Consider the following 15,571-nt stretch of genomic DNA (forward strand, 5'->3'; position numbering starts at 1 on the left):
TCGGGTGAGGGAGGTGTGGAATTATTAAGATCCGGCAGATTTGTGTACTTTTCTGGTGCATTTCCTCAAAATATTCCAAACTGCAGAGTTGGTTCTCATTTCTGATGTCGTGGAAAGTAAATAGATGATAGTAATTGACGTGTGCAAACCTTAGTTTTGTTTTTAAAATATATCAGAGGACGCTCTAAGAAAATTAGTAACGGTTATTCTCGTTATTTATTTCCTAAACATAGTTAAAAATATCAAAATTAAAAAAATAAGAGATACGAGAGCATCATTTGGGTCATTCCTCTAGTCTTAGCCAGCAATCCCGGTGTTATGTCAACAAATTCAGTCCGCCAAACACCATTTTCGGGATTAAGGGGCTTAGTTGACCGGGATTGGTAAGGTCAGGTCTGGAATTCAGGATTCAAAGGTTAAAGTCTGATTCAGACTTTGTCTACAAGTTCAGGGTTGAAAATAAACTTTTCTCTTGATTCATCTCTCAATATGCAAGCATGTCACCTAATCAGGCCGTTACATTACCATGTGAACCATGCCACGTAATCAAGCCACGCTTGTTTATTTTCAAGCCAGGCATGTATTCATTTATTTCTTTGCATTACTCTATCAATTCTATCATGTATTTTTTTGTGAATTTTTTTTTCTCATTCATGCATCATATTGTCACATACTTCTTAGGTTTAATCGCTTTTAAATATAAAGCAAAAACATTTTTGTTTTTCATCATTAGGTTTAGTTAATTTTAAGCACATATTTATGCATTTGTTTTATCATGGTGCCGCAGCAAAAGATTGACAAAACTGAAATAGAAACTTTTTTTTTAGAAACATCTGGCTGTATTGATTCAATAAACAAAGTACAAGTGATGGAAATTGAAAGAAAACCAACAACAAAAACCCTAATGAAACTAAAAGTTACATTAAGATTCTTTGAAATAAACAACTCTTGAATCGTCTTCTTATCTTGAAAACTCTCCATGCATCCAGTGATGAAATTGCAGAAGACCAAAATTGCACAAGCTGGACTAACTTTATAGGTTTTGAATAGCCGCATGAATCGCTCACCGCAACTGATGAGAACTTGATATCGTTGAACGCACTCTGTCTGGGGACACACCCCTTGCAACTTTGCAAGGCAGATTGTCGCTCTGCTGATTCGTCGCCAAACCAACTAAAGGGAAGACCAAAATAACGAAAAACAAACTGTGAAATCCGCTAGCTCCATGGAGTAGACCGTGTTGACTACACCAGGAAGAGGATGGAGCCAGGAGACTTTTATTCCATACGCCATCGCCTCCTCCACCAAGACGACGTCGCGAGGACACAAAAATCTCACAAAAAAAATAGACAAACTGTAGCCAGACGTTGATCTATGGTTCTGTTCGTCACCCGATGCCTAATCGGCAGTCGAAGACGAGGGGAACCGGAAGAGAAACGCTCATCCGAAGCCCTGGCGGCTAGGGCTTGCTCGTCTGAAATAGAAACTAATGGGCACGGAAAACTAATTAATTCGGGCCTCCAAAATTATGAGCACGGAAGCCCAACAGCTTGGCGACCGCTTTCGGCCAGAGTGCAGATGGCTGGAAAGCAAGATTCGGATGGCCCATGCCAGTCACTCGTCAGTACGATTGCAGGCCCGACGTACAGCCATCAACTCGTTGGACCTTGCTCATCACGTTAGTTGCGTATTCTCGAATTAAAGCTTGATGATTATGCCCACGTTTATTTTTTATTTTTAACTGCAACCATCCACTTATTTTTAATGTGCAGGTTCAAATGCGTTTCGTTTCGCTTAGAACAACGCAAACCGGTTACTGTCTCTAGATGCTTCAGTTTCCATAGTCAATTTTTCTTTCAGAAGTAAAGCTATACTACCATAGCACCATTCGAAGTAGTAGGACATTACAAGCCATGGGTATAATTCAGGATTTGTCCATGGTGAAACAGTGAGGTCGCACGACGACCAATGGCAAGGCCGAGCCCAGGGGTGGGTGATCCACGGGCGTCGTAGGTGGCACGCATGGCGCGGCTGCGGCAGTGCACCAAATGAGGCGCGAAGTTGAAGGGCGAACTCAAGATGGAACGGGTGGTTGGGACGACCCAAGTAGCGGGGGATCCAGACGGACGTTTGGTTCCTCCCTATTTATAGTCCCCCCGCGCTTGGACAGCACCACGGTTACCGTGCGCCTGACCGACCACCGACGAGAAGCCACAGCAGCGAGAGAGCGAGGCCGTTTCTTGGCCAGAGGAGGAGGAGAGGAGGGAAATTAAGGCCAAGATGTCGTGGCAGACTTACGTCGACGAGCACCTGATGTGCGACATCGAGGGTCACCACCTCGTCAGTGCCGCCATCCTCGGCCACGACGGCACCGTCTGGGCCCAGAGCGCCGACTTCCCGTCGGTAAGAGCTCTCTCCATGCCCGCGCTCCTCCTATTGCTGTCTCCTCCGGCCCATTGAACTCCGAGTGCCGGCAGCTGCCAATGCGCCAGTTGATTGATTGGTCGACATATGTTCTTGCATGATCCACGAACCCATGGATTAATGGTTCTGTTGCATGATCCAGTTCAAGCCAGAGGAAATGACCAACATCATGAAGGATTTCGACGAGCCGGGGACCCTTGCCCCCACCGGGCTGTTTCTCGCGTCAGCCAAGTACATGGTCATCCAAGGTGAACCCGGCGCTGTCATCCGCGGCAAGAAGGTACGTAAATCATGGGATCAGTCCATCTCTCCCCTCGCCGCCTACAAGATTGTACCGTTGATTATTCGTCAATTCGCACTTGGAATCGGCAGGGATCGGGGGGCATCACCTTGAAGAAGACCGGGCAGGCGCTGGTGGTCGGCATCTACGACGAGCCAATGACACCCGGGCAGTGCAACATGGTGGTCGAGAGGCTCGGCGACTACCTCGTAGAGCAAGGCATGTAGATGATCACCGCGGTCAGCAACGAAACCAAACAAACCAACGACAGAGCCAACAACGCACAGTAGATCTCGATCCACGCTATTTTAGCCACCGCGCATGGGATTGTGGTTCAGTTTCTTTCTCATCCTCTTCCTTCTCAGTCTGTCCTGGCACGTACGTCGCCGATTACACCTCTTGATCCGTGATATTTTTCCTTTTGTTTTCTGAAGCCGTTCCAGCTAATAACTTTCCTGTTTTATGTTACCGGTTTGGTCATTTGGGTTGCCGTTTGAGTTGTGGATCCGCCGGAACAATATATATGTGATTGTCATCGTTTCTTTGTAATACGAGAAAGTATATATGTATTTTGATCGTCATGTCCTCCAGCTCGAAACAATACCGTTCCAATGTTCTTGTACTACTCCTGTCGATTTTATTTTGAATAGGGAGTATTTACTCTCTCTTTTTTTGAGTTACGGAGTATTTACTACTGTATTTTCTTTAGCAGACAACATTATTTTTTTCGGTTTTGCTATTTGTCAGATGACTGAGAAATAACTACTCACTCCGTTCCTTAAATTAAGGCATATATTGTTTTCTTTGACCAAGCCTTTGACCCAGATTTGGTATATTAATATATATTTTTTGTGAAATAAAATTGATATCATTGGATTAGCATTCAAAAGTATTTGTTTATGATTATGATTTATATCGCATAAGTCAGACGTTGATGGAGTAATTTTTGGTCAAACACTCGATCAAAGGAAACAATATAGGCCTTAATTTGAGGAACAGAGAGAGTATTTCTTAGTCGATGATAACAACCTTTTGACTCAATCATTGAGATTCGTGTAAGATCAATATAGCTCTGATGGATAAGAATTTTTTTATTGAATGCCTACGATTGTTGACTGAGAAATAACTAGTATTTCTTAGATGACTTAGAAATAGACATTCCTATTTTTTTTCCATGGACATAAGCTCTTGATTGGGCCGGCTTGTTGTTTTTTCCCAACAGTAATTGTACTAGGCTTGGGACTACTTTTGGGCCGTACGCAATGGCCTCATGGAAATGAATTAAGGGCCTAGTCGCCTACCCATTCAGGCCTTCTGTTTTATCCTGCAATTCTACACTTGGTTCATTTTACGCAGTCTCCCATTTTGTCCTGCAATTATAAATCCTGATCATTTTACGCAGTCCCTCAAATGTGTAGCATATAAAATCCACGCCCCCGTGATTAATCATTTTTATAAGTTTCACGTCAAAAAAGTAAGTTTCTTCCTTTTTACCAAATTTGCCACCCTTATTGACAGATTTATGTTTAGTGGTTTTACTATCAAACTAGCAAGAAATTACCAAGGAACCATGTGCAGCACTAAATAGCAGCAGCTGATGCTGCTGCATACACCAGCTGCAGCTAACATGTGAAATGAAAGCATAGTGATGCTGTGCTATGCATGGAATACAATCATAAAGTCAAAGTATAAGACATTGAGAAAATCGTATAGGAGGTCTATAAACTTGGTGGGTGAGAACAACTTAGTCAATCATAAGGATTTGCCGCTTCTCCCTTTCTCTTTTGTGTGTGCGTGCGCACTACTACAAAACGGTCCATATGTGACGAGACATCAGTGACGGGCATTTTGCGCCCGTCACTGATGACTGTCATCAGTCACAGGCCTTTCGTGCCCGTCACTAATGACAAACATCAGTCACGGTCGCGTCCACGCCCGTCACTGATGACCAATCATCAGTCACGGGCCCGGGAGACCCGTCACTAATGGTTCAATGCGAAAAATAACAAAATTCAGAAAAGCTCACATCAGTGGCGGGTACAATATCTAGGCCCGCCACTGATGAGCCCTAGAAACCTTTGAAGATTGAAAAAATCATAACTAATTCATCAAAAATCAGAAAAATGTGATTCTTTTTGCTATAGTCTTAGTTTTTCTTGATTAACATGATGGTATAATAATATCATATGTTAACATTTGAAAAATGACTTGTGTAGTACAATTTTGTAGTTTCCCACAGTTGAGTGTATGGTTTAAGCCAAATGATCAAAGTTTTGTCCATTTCCATGTCCTAATTCATGATAATGTATCCATTTTTTGCACATAGGTGTATATTACGATGCCAAAATGTGTTGCCAAAGAAATGTGTAAAGTATTCTTGATTATATCTTGTTATTTCCCATAGTTGAACTTTATGTTTTATTTAAGCCAAATGACCGAACTGTTTCCATTTCTATGCCACATTTTATGATAATGTATCCATTTTTTGCACAAGAGTGCATATTGTCATGACAAACAATATTGCCAAATAGGTTTACAAATTTTTGGTGAAAAAAATGATTTTCTATTTTCCAAATACAAAAATGAGGTATTTTGTGAAGCACTTGTACTTAATATTGTTCCAAATGGCACTTATCCAATTTTCAAACAAATTATAACTTGTTTCAATGCTAATGTCCAAAGATATTGACTTTTATAGCTTTATAGATACTTTTATGTGTTTCAAGCCAAATGACCAAAGTGTTATATAAGACTGATAAATGGTGCAAGAAATGGGGTGATTTGTGCGTGTTTTGTGAAGCAAGTACAATTTATATGGTTCAAAATGACATATGTCAATTTTCACACAAAATAGACCGTAATTTTAAACTTATAGACAAAATTAGTTATATATTATAACTGTATATTATATAACAAATTAAAAGTAATAATATGACACTTATCAGTGACGGGCCTTGGGCTAGAGCCCGACTGAAACGCCCAGTCCGTTCCCAATCCTAGGGTTTGGAGGGCGCCGTATAAAAGCCCCAGCTCCCCTTCCTCCCGGACATCTCTCCTCCCCTGCCGCACATCTCCTCCCTGCCCCCATTCTCTCCTTCCTCCACCCCGATCTCCTCCCTCCTCCCCGATCTCCTCCCTCCTCCCTGCCCCTCGAGCTTCCTCCACAGCAGTGCCCGCCCCTCACCCCCACTATCTCCCCCATCCCCATCTCTCCTGCCCCAGCCGCCGCACTCTATCTCCCTCCCTCCTCCCTCCCCGAGCCAGCGGCATAGCGCCCCTCCTCCCTCCCCGAGCCAGCGGCCCAGCGCCCCTCCTCCCCGTCGCCCGTCGCCTTCCAGCCCGCCTCCTCCCCGCCCGAACCGCCGCCGCCGCATTTCCATGACCTCCTCGCCGGGCTCGGCCCCGCCATCGCCTCCCTCTTCTTCGACCACGGCGCCGCCAACGGGGGGGCTGGCTCTATCTCGCCGGCAGATTCGGTCGCCGCGGGCCGGGATCTGGCCGCCTCAGCCTCCACGTCGGTGGATCTGGCCGCCACGGCCTCCATGCCGGTGGATCCGGCGGCCGCGGGCCGGGATTCGGCCTCCACGCCGGTCGATCTCAGGTATGCCCCCTCCCTCTCTCTCAGTTCTCTATTCCCCTTATTTCTCACTCTCTGTCGATCTCTCGTAGCGGCTCGCTCTCTCCTCATCGGCATCGGATCCGGTGACCTTCTTCCACCGGCATGCGGAGGAGCATTAGCGCGGGGGGCCTGGAGCACCGGCGGCGGCGGGCGGCGGCACCGTGTCCTTGAGAAGCCGGCGATTTTTTTTTATTTGTGGATTCGGGGCGGGCTTGTGGCCGGCCTCGTTTTTTTTTATTTTCTTCTAATCCATATCAGTGTCGGACGTGTAGCTTGACCGTTACTGATGAGGGCCCTCATCAGTAACGGGTGGACCGCCCGTTACTGATGTTAAGCACATCAATAACAGGAAGTTAGTGACGGGCGGTCCGCCCGTTACTGATACACTTTTTTGACTGTCACTAATGAGTCTTTTTGTAGTAGTGGCGTGTGTGTGTGTGTGTGTGTGTCAAGTTTGGCAAAGGAAATGTTAATGTTTACTTTGTTAAATTAGCATGAACTGAAATACAGTAGAATTTAGTGAGATGCTTTTGTATGGTATGAATTAAGAAATAATGGGTACACAAATGATGGAGTTTGGTATACCATGATTGATCACTAATTAATTGGTTTGTATTTATACGGGATCGACAAGTTAATAGATTCATCGTTGAAAACATTTATTTTAGGTTGGCTATATGAGCAGCGGCATTATTAGGCTACTTCCGATGGGCCATGTCGTTTCTATTGCAGTTAGATGTTTAGATAAAAAAATATCTTCTAATGTATGATGTCTTACAGTGTTACATAATGTTGCTCATGTAATAATTTGCAGCAGTATTATTCTAACATTTCAATGGCTCCACCTCAGATTATACATAAGGGCTTTGTGTCAAGAGTTCCTACCAATGTCTCTCTTCTTTAACTATGATGCAATAATATAATGATTTTTTGGCTATATATATGGCATGGCTACCGTTCACTTTGGAGCATTGTAAAACCTTCTCTGCTTTGTGAAAGGATGATTGGTAGATCTGCCGGGACATACATATGTGGCAAAAAATGGTTACCTTACAATTTTCATATCGTTCTCTTATCTATCTATCAGCAATGAATTGTCTCTTTTAGCTTGTGTTTGGATTTAGTTTTGTGCATATTATAGATCTTCCCCCACACCTAAATTTGAGTTTTGGGTCCGCCATCCGTACTGACATATGAGATGTGCTTTGCTAACAAATACACCATTGGCGACAGTGTGACACGTTGGCAACAGTGTGGTGTGACACTTGCGCATACAGCCCACATGGCACATCCGTCATCCGTGTACAACTGAACATGTATTCATTCACAGGCTGCCAACATACCTGCACTCAATGAACGATTTTACTCCCTCCGTCCCATATAAAGTGACTCAAATTTGCCCAAACATGAATGTATCTATACCTAAAAAGCATCTAGATACATGTAATAGAAGGTCATTTAATATGAGACGGAGGAAGTATGGTTCTTCTTTTATTTATTGGGTCATTGATCGTCCCGAATTTGTGATGGTCTGCATCAGTTCACAAGATCCACGATAAGATCATGATGCTCATTCAGTTTCTCTCGGTAAACGCTGAAGCTAGCGGTACCAAGCTGTTCATTATGTGCATACTTTATACAGTATATAATTATGCTGTCTGCAATGCATGCTGCAAGTTGGTGGTACTTCTTACTGTGATTAATCGATTGATTAGTGCAAGTTGATTCGAGCTTTAGAATTTGTGCATGAGCTTGCTATCTACATATGCAGCAGGCTAGGGGCAAACTGCATCGAAGCTTTGATCAGCTGCCGGCCGGTGGTTGCTGCCAGTGGGCAAGCAGGTGGTAGTATGCGCTGCGCGCGCGCATCAACATCGATCCCTGCAGCCTCCGGTCAGCAGAACATGCATGCACCCAAGGTCTCCCCGGGGGTTTCCACTCCAAATGCACGGCCGCAAGGCTCTGAAGAGCCCATCAAGGTCGAAGAAACACCTTACTGATTTTTTTTTACGGTTTTATTTTTAACCACTGTTTGCATGTTCTGTATTAAGATCCGACGGCCAAACACGTGACATAATTTCATGTTGCTGAATCAACCGTAAGACAATCTTTCAGAACTCCACATAGTTGCATGTCTCCGCCTTGGCGGTTAGACAGACGGCTGGCTGCATGTTTGTACAAGCATACAAGATGGATCAACTTATTGGGGAGCCTAGCCGTCCAACGAGCAGCACGATCTGATTGTCGATCTGAACCCTGCAAGCTGCGGGATTAAAGCATCGGATATATACATGGATCGCGAAGAACCGGCCGCGGCCGGTATAAGACCACCGAACAACCAGCTGCAACGACCAAGCGCCACCAGCACCCGTATCTCGATGCACGCCCTAACCACCATCGATCAGAGGTCCAAGACCAAGAGGACCGGCCAGTGGCATCCGATATCCAACGGGTCAAAACGCACATACGCACATGCATATGCATAATTACGCGTATGTGTGCGCGCCCCTGCGCCGCATGCACACCTAACAGAACGCACAGACCCACATGCAGAGGAGGGACCCCCCGGCCGAGGCGGCCGGATGGAAGAGCGGACGCCCGGCCGGCGCGAGACATCCGTATCTCGCTGCGGATCACGGTGCCCTGCTCCTGCACGCACGAGCTCTACGCCTCTATGCATGCTTCCATACGCGCCATTGGATCCTGAGCAAGCAAACGACGATAGGCGCATCGAGATGCCGCCGCGCGCCGCGTCGGATTGGCCCGCGGTCGGTCCCGTGTCTATGTCGGCTGGCCGTTAAAACTGTTGCAACTTGCTCCGTAAATTACTCCTGCATGGTGATATTCTGATTCGTATAGGATTCTGGAGTTCCAGAGTCACCATCTTCGACTGTGATTCTGTCCGATAACTCCGATTTGGTCGCCCTCGGCTTAATTTACTGATCCGTGGTGATTTGACGCCTTTACTTATTGATCGGTGGTGGTGATTTGACCTTGATTTGATCTAGGGATAGCTGCTGCCCCAATTATCAGTAGATCGATCCTTTTGTACAGATATGTGTCCTATATATGGAACCCATGCATGTATGTGGATGCTTCAGTTCTCCGATGTTCATAGTAGAATCAAATGTTCATACAACTAACTGTTCGCGTACATGCGTAACTTATCGTAAGCATAATGCTGTATCTAAGTTGCTTAATTTTTAGTTAGTGACAAGTTGATTGCTCAGCCTTTGGAATTAATTTTATCGTTTTTACCAACTTAACTTCAGGAAAACATTAAATACTTTACGTGTGCTGACCTAGCTTACGTATAAAGGATTTGATTGAGCAGATGATGATTATGCATGTTTTTTGAATAAAAAGATCACATCAGGCCAGGAGGTGCCAGATAGCATATGGCTTTCATCCAAGGAGGACCGCTAGCTTTACGTGCAGACAAAAGAGACAGAGATCAGATTTAGGTTCCTCATAGCGATTCCCCATGTGATCGCCATGTCGCACTGTCACTTCATCATACTAGCTAATGCATGTACATCGCCTTATTTTTTGGCGGGGTATGCATGTACTACATCACTCCGAAAACGAAAAACATAGTCTCTACATTGGGAATTAGCAAGCCAAAGAGATTGAAGTTGTAAATACTTTATTTTCTCGAAAAGGAGGATGGAACTCCGGCCTATGCAGCAAAATGATGCACACAATCACATTTTATTAAATTAGTCTGGCAACAAAAAACATCGATCAAACAGGTTAAAACAATCAAACTATGCCTACAATCTTGATGAGAGGGTGGTCACGGGCCGCATGCCCTGACCGCAAACCACCAGCTAACATCAAAATCCGGAGGCCACGAAGGCACAACCGGTCAAGCTAAACCTCCACGTGTGCCAACTGCTCACAATCCAGAATTAGCCGCCACCATCTTCCACCAACCCGTCTTCAAGACAAGGATCGAAGCATTTCAGGTTGCAAGGCTTGACATCGACGACGCAAGTCAGAGCCACCAACACGCTCAGCAACCGTCATCCGACCAACACCCTCTCACCCGCAGATCTAGCATTCCCCCCGAAGGCGCCCTCAAGGGGGGAAACGATGCCATGAGCGCTACCGCCCCCAAGTCCGAAGACTTCAGGTTTTCACCCAGGAACCTAAATCGGGGATGAAGTGGAAGTATCTCGACACGCATCAAGGAAGGGGAAAAACGCACATGAACATCACCGCTGTCGTGGCCGGAAAATCCGACCAAGGGTTTCCCCCGGTAACAAATCCACGACACCATGTCTCCAAAGCACGCTAACACGGACTGCTAATTAACTGAAATAGACACCCCCAGCTAAAATAGCTAGCGTGTCAATTAATATAATCGATCCACTCGATGGGCATGGCACGTGGCCGGGTATATACACACCACAACACCCAAATATATCGATCAGGTATATATGCTCCTACTTAACTGAAATGGTATCTCTGCCTCACTGCCATGGGATGCATATATTCCGCCGAGAGATCGACCACGTTGCAAAAAAAAAAAAAAAAACGATCCAGGGTTTTATGCTCCTACTTAACTGAAATGGTATCTCTGGGTCATTGCCATGGGATGCATATATTCCGCCGAGAGATCGACCACGTTGCAAAAAAACGACCCAGGGTTTTATTCTGGGGAAGCAGATCCTCTCAGTGGCCGGTCACGTACGTACACGGCCCACGCATGCCCTGCGGAGCCATTCGTGAAACGTTCGCGTCACACGACGGATGCATGCATGTAGCGCGGAACGGAGAGACGTGCACACCGGAGATGCAATGTACGCCGGGAGCCATTGTATTTTGCTGTTTGTTTGGCCAGGAAGTCAGAAACAGTGTGCTGCGCTCTGGTGGATGCCCCGTTTTCTTCCCGAAACAGTGAGTTAAGCGTACCTAGCTAGCTCGCCTTGAAGCATGCTATGTATACTCCGTACTCGAATGAGCGATGATTGGCATGCATTTTGTAGTAGTGGGTTATGTGCTAATTAGTGAATTCGTCATATATAGCTTGGAGTTTTCATCATCGGTTTTCACTTTTCAGATGATCGTACGTGTGCGTGGCAGTATGAGATCCAAATCATCCAATGGTATACGTGCTTTCTCCTTTTTTTTTCCATTTTTTTTTCTTATGGAACTCTTCTTATAATGAGTGATCAAACTTGTTGGGTGATGGGAGGCAGTTCTTTTAAGCGTGTGTTAATGCCACGGCCGTGCAAGCCTCACGTAATTAAGTATCACGCCTGCAACTACTATGGTGCTTAGTACTTGGCCTTCATGCAAGTCTGGCAGCTTTACACACTAACCTACCAGCATAACCTTTATGCGTCTGACACGCTGGAGTGATCATTCCAACTGTGCACACTGGATCCATTTAATTTAGCACGCAAGATCCAACTACGAGCATGTTATTATGGCACTGTAATAACACACGTCTTCTCAAAAGTCGAGCTTGCTCGATCATTCTGGTCTTGAAGAAGCTAAGCAAGCAATGAACAGATCAACAGAGTATCCAGTCATGGCCGCCGGTGCAAAAGAACGTGTTCAGCCACAAGACCACAACTGATGCACGTACAATTATGCGGTTCCGTTTTTCCTATACAGTACGCAGTCGATCGAGCATTCATTTCTGCTACAAGCCTCAACTGAATTGTGCTGTGGGACAAACGCGATCATTAATTAATTAAACCAGAGCCAATCCGGAAGCTGTTGTGTCCGGGCGATCGAGTCGACAAGATCATCAATTGGTCGATCAAGATATGGAGCGAAGAAGCGCAAGATCAGCTGGCCGGGTGCGCGGCGCGCGTAAATCTAGGGGCGCACACGGCATACTTGCATGTGTTTACAGCTTGGCATGCATCAGCTGCTAGCCCGCCATCGGGCCCACGAGTTCGATGGCCGCTGACAGGTCACGCCTGCTGCATCATACACGCCCAACTTATGGAAACAACAGCAACCCAAATTTAAAGATGAGAAGCATCATCGTCTCAATAACCATGAATCATCAGAACTCGGTCAGGTTGTCGCTGGGTGCCCGTTACCCATTATCTTGTCCATACCCATTCGTTTGGGTCGGTAAGGGTAAAGAAAAAATTCACTACTAGATATTCTCATATTGCCGACGCTGATTATTAATACCTGACGTAGCGTCGGCTAATACAGTAATACCCGACGGTGTAAGTAATTGCTGATGGTTCGGTAGAACCGGTCGGGTATGTCAATGAATAACCAACGGTGATACAACATACCCGACGGTGAAAAACAACGCTCGGGTATCAAATGTAATGGCTTACGGTGAATAATAATAGTCGACGGTTTGGCTTTGACCCACAATTATTCACGTTACATAGCTGACGGTGAATACACATTGCCGACGGTTCATTTAAAACTCTCGGCTATAAGTTACAATAACCGACGGTCAATAGCCAACTCTCGGTTATGAGTTCGTATACCCGACGGGTTTAGTAATAGCCGACCGTTGACGTTTACGCTCAATCGTACATATAGCCGACGATTCACTGCAACCGTCAACTATATGGATATTTGACGGTGCTTTGACCCACGACCATTATTTAATATGCCGGTGGTGTAAGAAATCATCTAGCCATACCTATTTGAGACGAATGGTGTCCTCGGATATGACTTGTGGGCATCAAGGGGAAAATAACCTAGTTGATGAGTCTTTTTAGGAGAAAAATTGCAATGCAAAAATATATTTGGCCTTGTGTCAGTATATTAATTTGTTCGATCACATGGACTCAACCATCAAGATAGCTTAGAATGGAGACATTAATGTCTCTATCGGTGTAGAGGAGGCACAAGATATAATTGAGTTTACTGTGGATATGGTTATATGTATCGTCCATATAGCGGTTGAGGTTAAATATACATATCTAAAAATCCCATAAATGGTATTATGGAAGTGAGTCCTTTGGAACGGCGCGTCTCTGCCAACATGAAACATTAAAATTATCCATATTGACAGCTTTTGCTCGTACTGGTTGAGTCTAGCTCCCTTCCCGTATGTATCGCATGGACAAAGATGTCAAAAATATTTAACTTGTAATGCTGCCTAGTAATAATTAAAACACATAATATGATAGGCCGTCAAAAGAAATCCTGGGGGGTTACCGATGCCCGACAGTGCAAAACCTCTCGGATATATATAGGCCGACCGGAACTTTGGACTGTCAGCTATCTTACAAACTGAAGGGGCTGGACTCCACTCAACTATAAGTATCCCCGACGGCATGTGCGTACCCTCGGCGATTATACTAATTGACGGGACACATACCGTCGACTATTAAACATGTTGACGGTGAAAAATAACCGTTGGCCAATACATATTCGACGGGACACGGTCGGCTATCAGAGTCACATGACCGAGCGGCCAGCCGTCAGATAATTACCGCAGGTAAATACAATACCCGACTGTACCGTCGGCTATTACAGTCATGGCTGACGCCGCATAGCCGACGGGGGATAGCCGACGGTTCACCGTCGGTTAAACTGTTGGCCGACAGTGATCGAAAATAGCCGACGGTGATTTACCCCTCGGCTAAAATGTGATATCTAGTAGTGATTGTCCATACAAAATGAGGAGGGTATGGGTATTATCCAGAGCAACCTTCTTCGCCTTCGACTTCTCCGCCCGCATCGACCCCTACGCGCTCAACTACCGCGTCCTCGCCGTCGACGCGCTCTCCAAGCTCGTCGTAGCGCTCGCCCTCACCCGAACCCTTCCTGGATCTCCTCGTCGCCCTCCTGATTGCCTCGTGCCGCCAGCCTCCCCTCCTCCTCCACGGCGCGGGACGGCTCAAGGGAGAGAGGGCTCCTCCTCCCGTCCTCCTCGCCGGCGCCGCGCTCTCCCGCCTCCCCGGCGACACCCTCTCCCTCCTCACCGGCGTGGGAAGGCATCAGTCTGGGCCGCCGCCGCCGCCGTTGCTGGATCGAAGATTATTTGTTTTGAGTATTTCCTTTTTTCTTTGATTTGCACCTGAGATTTGGATTACTTGTTCTTTGATGTATGGGTAATGTGGGTAATGGGTAAATTTCGGGGAGGGTAGAAATGGGGATTTCATTGTTTGGGTATGGGGAGGGCAAATCATGGGTTGATCCAAACCCTGGCCAACGGCATCCCGAGAACTCGGTCCACCTGCCGTATTGATCGATGGTGATGTTACCACTCCTGGCTTCTCCATGGTTCTGACTTCTGAGAAATTCGCTGGAGCAACTTATATGCATGTCCTACACCACTAATGCAGTAGTCTTGCATGGTCATGTGCTGCTAATCTGTGCACTAGGAGACTCGCTATCGATGCGCGCATTATAGCCACATCACGCATCGTTGGCGAACATGCTGTTGCATGCATACATGCATGACCGATTGACCGTTCGGATAGAGTGCGCGTGCATGTTCTAGTTAAATTAGAAACTATTTTTTTTGAAGGTGTAGTTAAATTAGAAACTTAATCGGTCTGATCGACAGACAGCTTAATTTTGATAACGACGGACGGAAAGGTATACAATTTTTTGGAGCAAATAGAATTGCGGATTTGTTCTGTGGAAGTTTAACTTGAACTAAGCTTACAATGATGGAGATTAATTGAAAGCGAGATCATGGAGCTGAGTTGTGCCATATTGGATACATGGCACGCTGTGGGACGTGGTCTCGAGATGGAACTTTCTGACGAAAGAGATGAGTTTAGACGGCGTTGGACGGTGAATGGCTCTTTCTTGGCGAAGTCAGCCAGCTAAATGCAAGTTCTTTTTGTGGCTCGCGTGTAAGGAAAGGTGTTGGACTGCGAACAGGCTTCAGAGGAGATGAATGGATCACCCGCCGGCTCGCCCATTGTGCGATCATCTGCCGGAGGACATTGGCCATTTGCTTCTGGGCTGTGTATTTGCGAGGGAGGTCTGGGCTCGCTTCCTCCGACGGTGGAACTATCTTCAATTCATGCCGGTGCAGGACGTTGGACTGGGTGACTGGTGGTCGATTGTCTCGCTGCCAAACAAGGAAAGGAAGGAATTCGCGTCTCAAGCAACGCCAATTTGCTGGACAATTTGGAAGCAAGGAATGGAGTGGTCTTCGATGGAGCTACTGCTAGTGTTGCAAGCATTGTGAGTGTGACTGCCATCATTGCCGAAAGTAGAAGTTAGTTCTCGGCGAGGATATTGAGAGGTACCATTAGCGAGATTACGGTGGGTATGGACTTTTCCGTGGCGTG

The 15,571-nt window shown here is 45.9% G+C and overlaps 1 protein-coding gene across 1 annotated transcript; it reads left to right on the forward strand.

Moving 5' to 3' along the window:
• The first annotated feature begins 2,152 nt into the window (after positions 1-2,152).
• On the forward strand, positions 2,153-3,326 carry LOC100822123 (profilin-2). The gene is made up of 3 exons (XM_003569717.4): positions 2,153-2,403; positions 2,567-2,704; positions 2,797-3,326. The coding sequence occupies exons 1-3, from the start codon at positions 2,281-2,283 to the stop codon at positions 2,929-2,931; spliced, it is 396 nt and encodes a 131-aa protein (XP_003569765.1). The 5' UTR covers positions 2,153-2,280; the 3' UTR covers positions 2,932-3,326.
• The last annotated feature ends 12,245 nt before the right edge of the window (positions 3,327-15,571 follow it).

This window comes from Brachypodium distachyon, chromosome 2 (assembly GCF_000005505.3).
Source record: "Brachypodium distachyon strain Bd21 chromosome 2, Brachypodium_distachyon_v3.0, whole genome shotgun sequence".
Lineage (NCBI taxonomy): Eukaryota > Viridiplantae > Streptophyta > Magnoliopsida > Poales > Poaceae > Brachypodium > Brachypodium distachyon.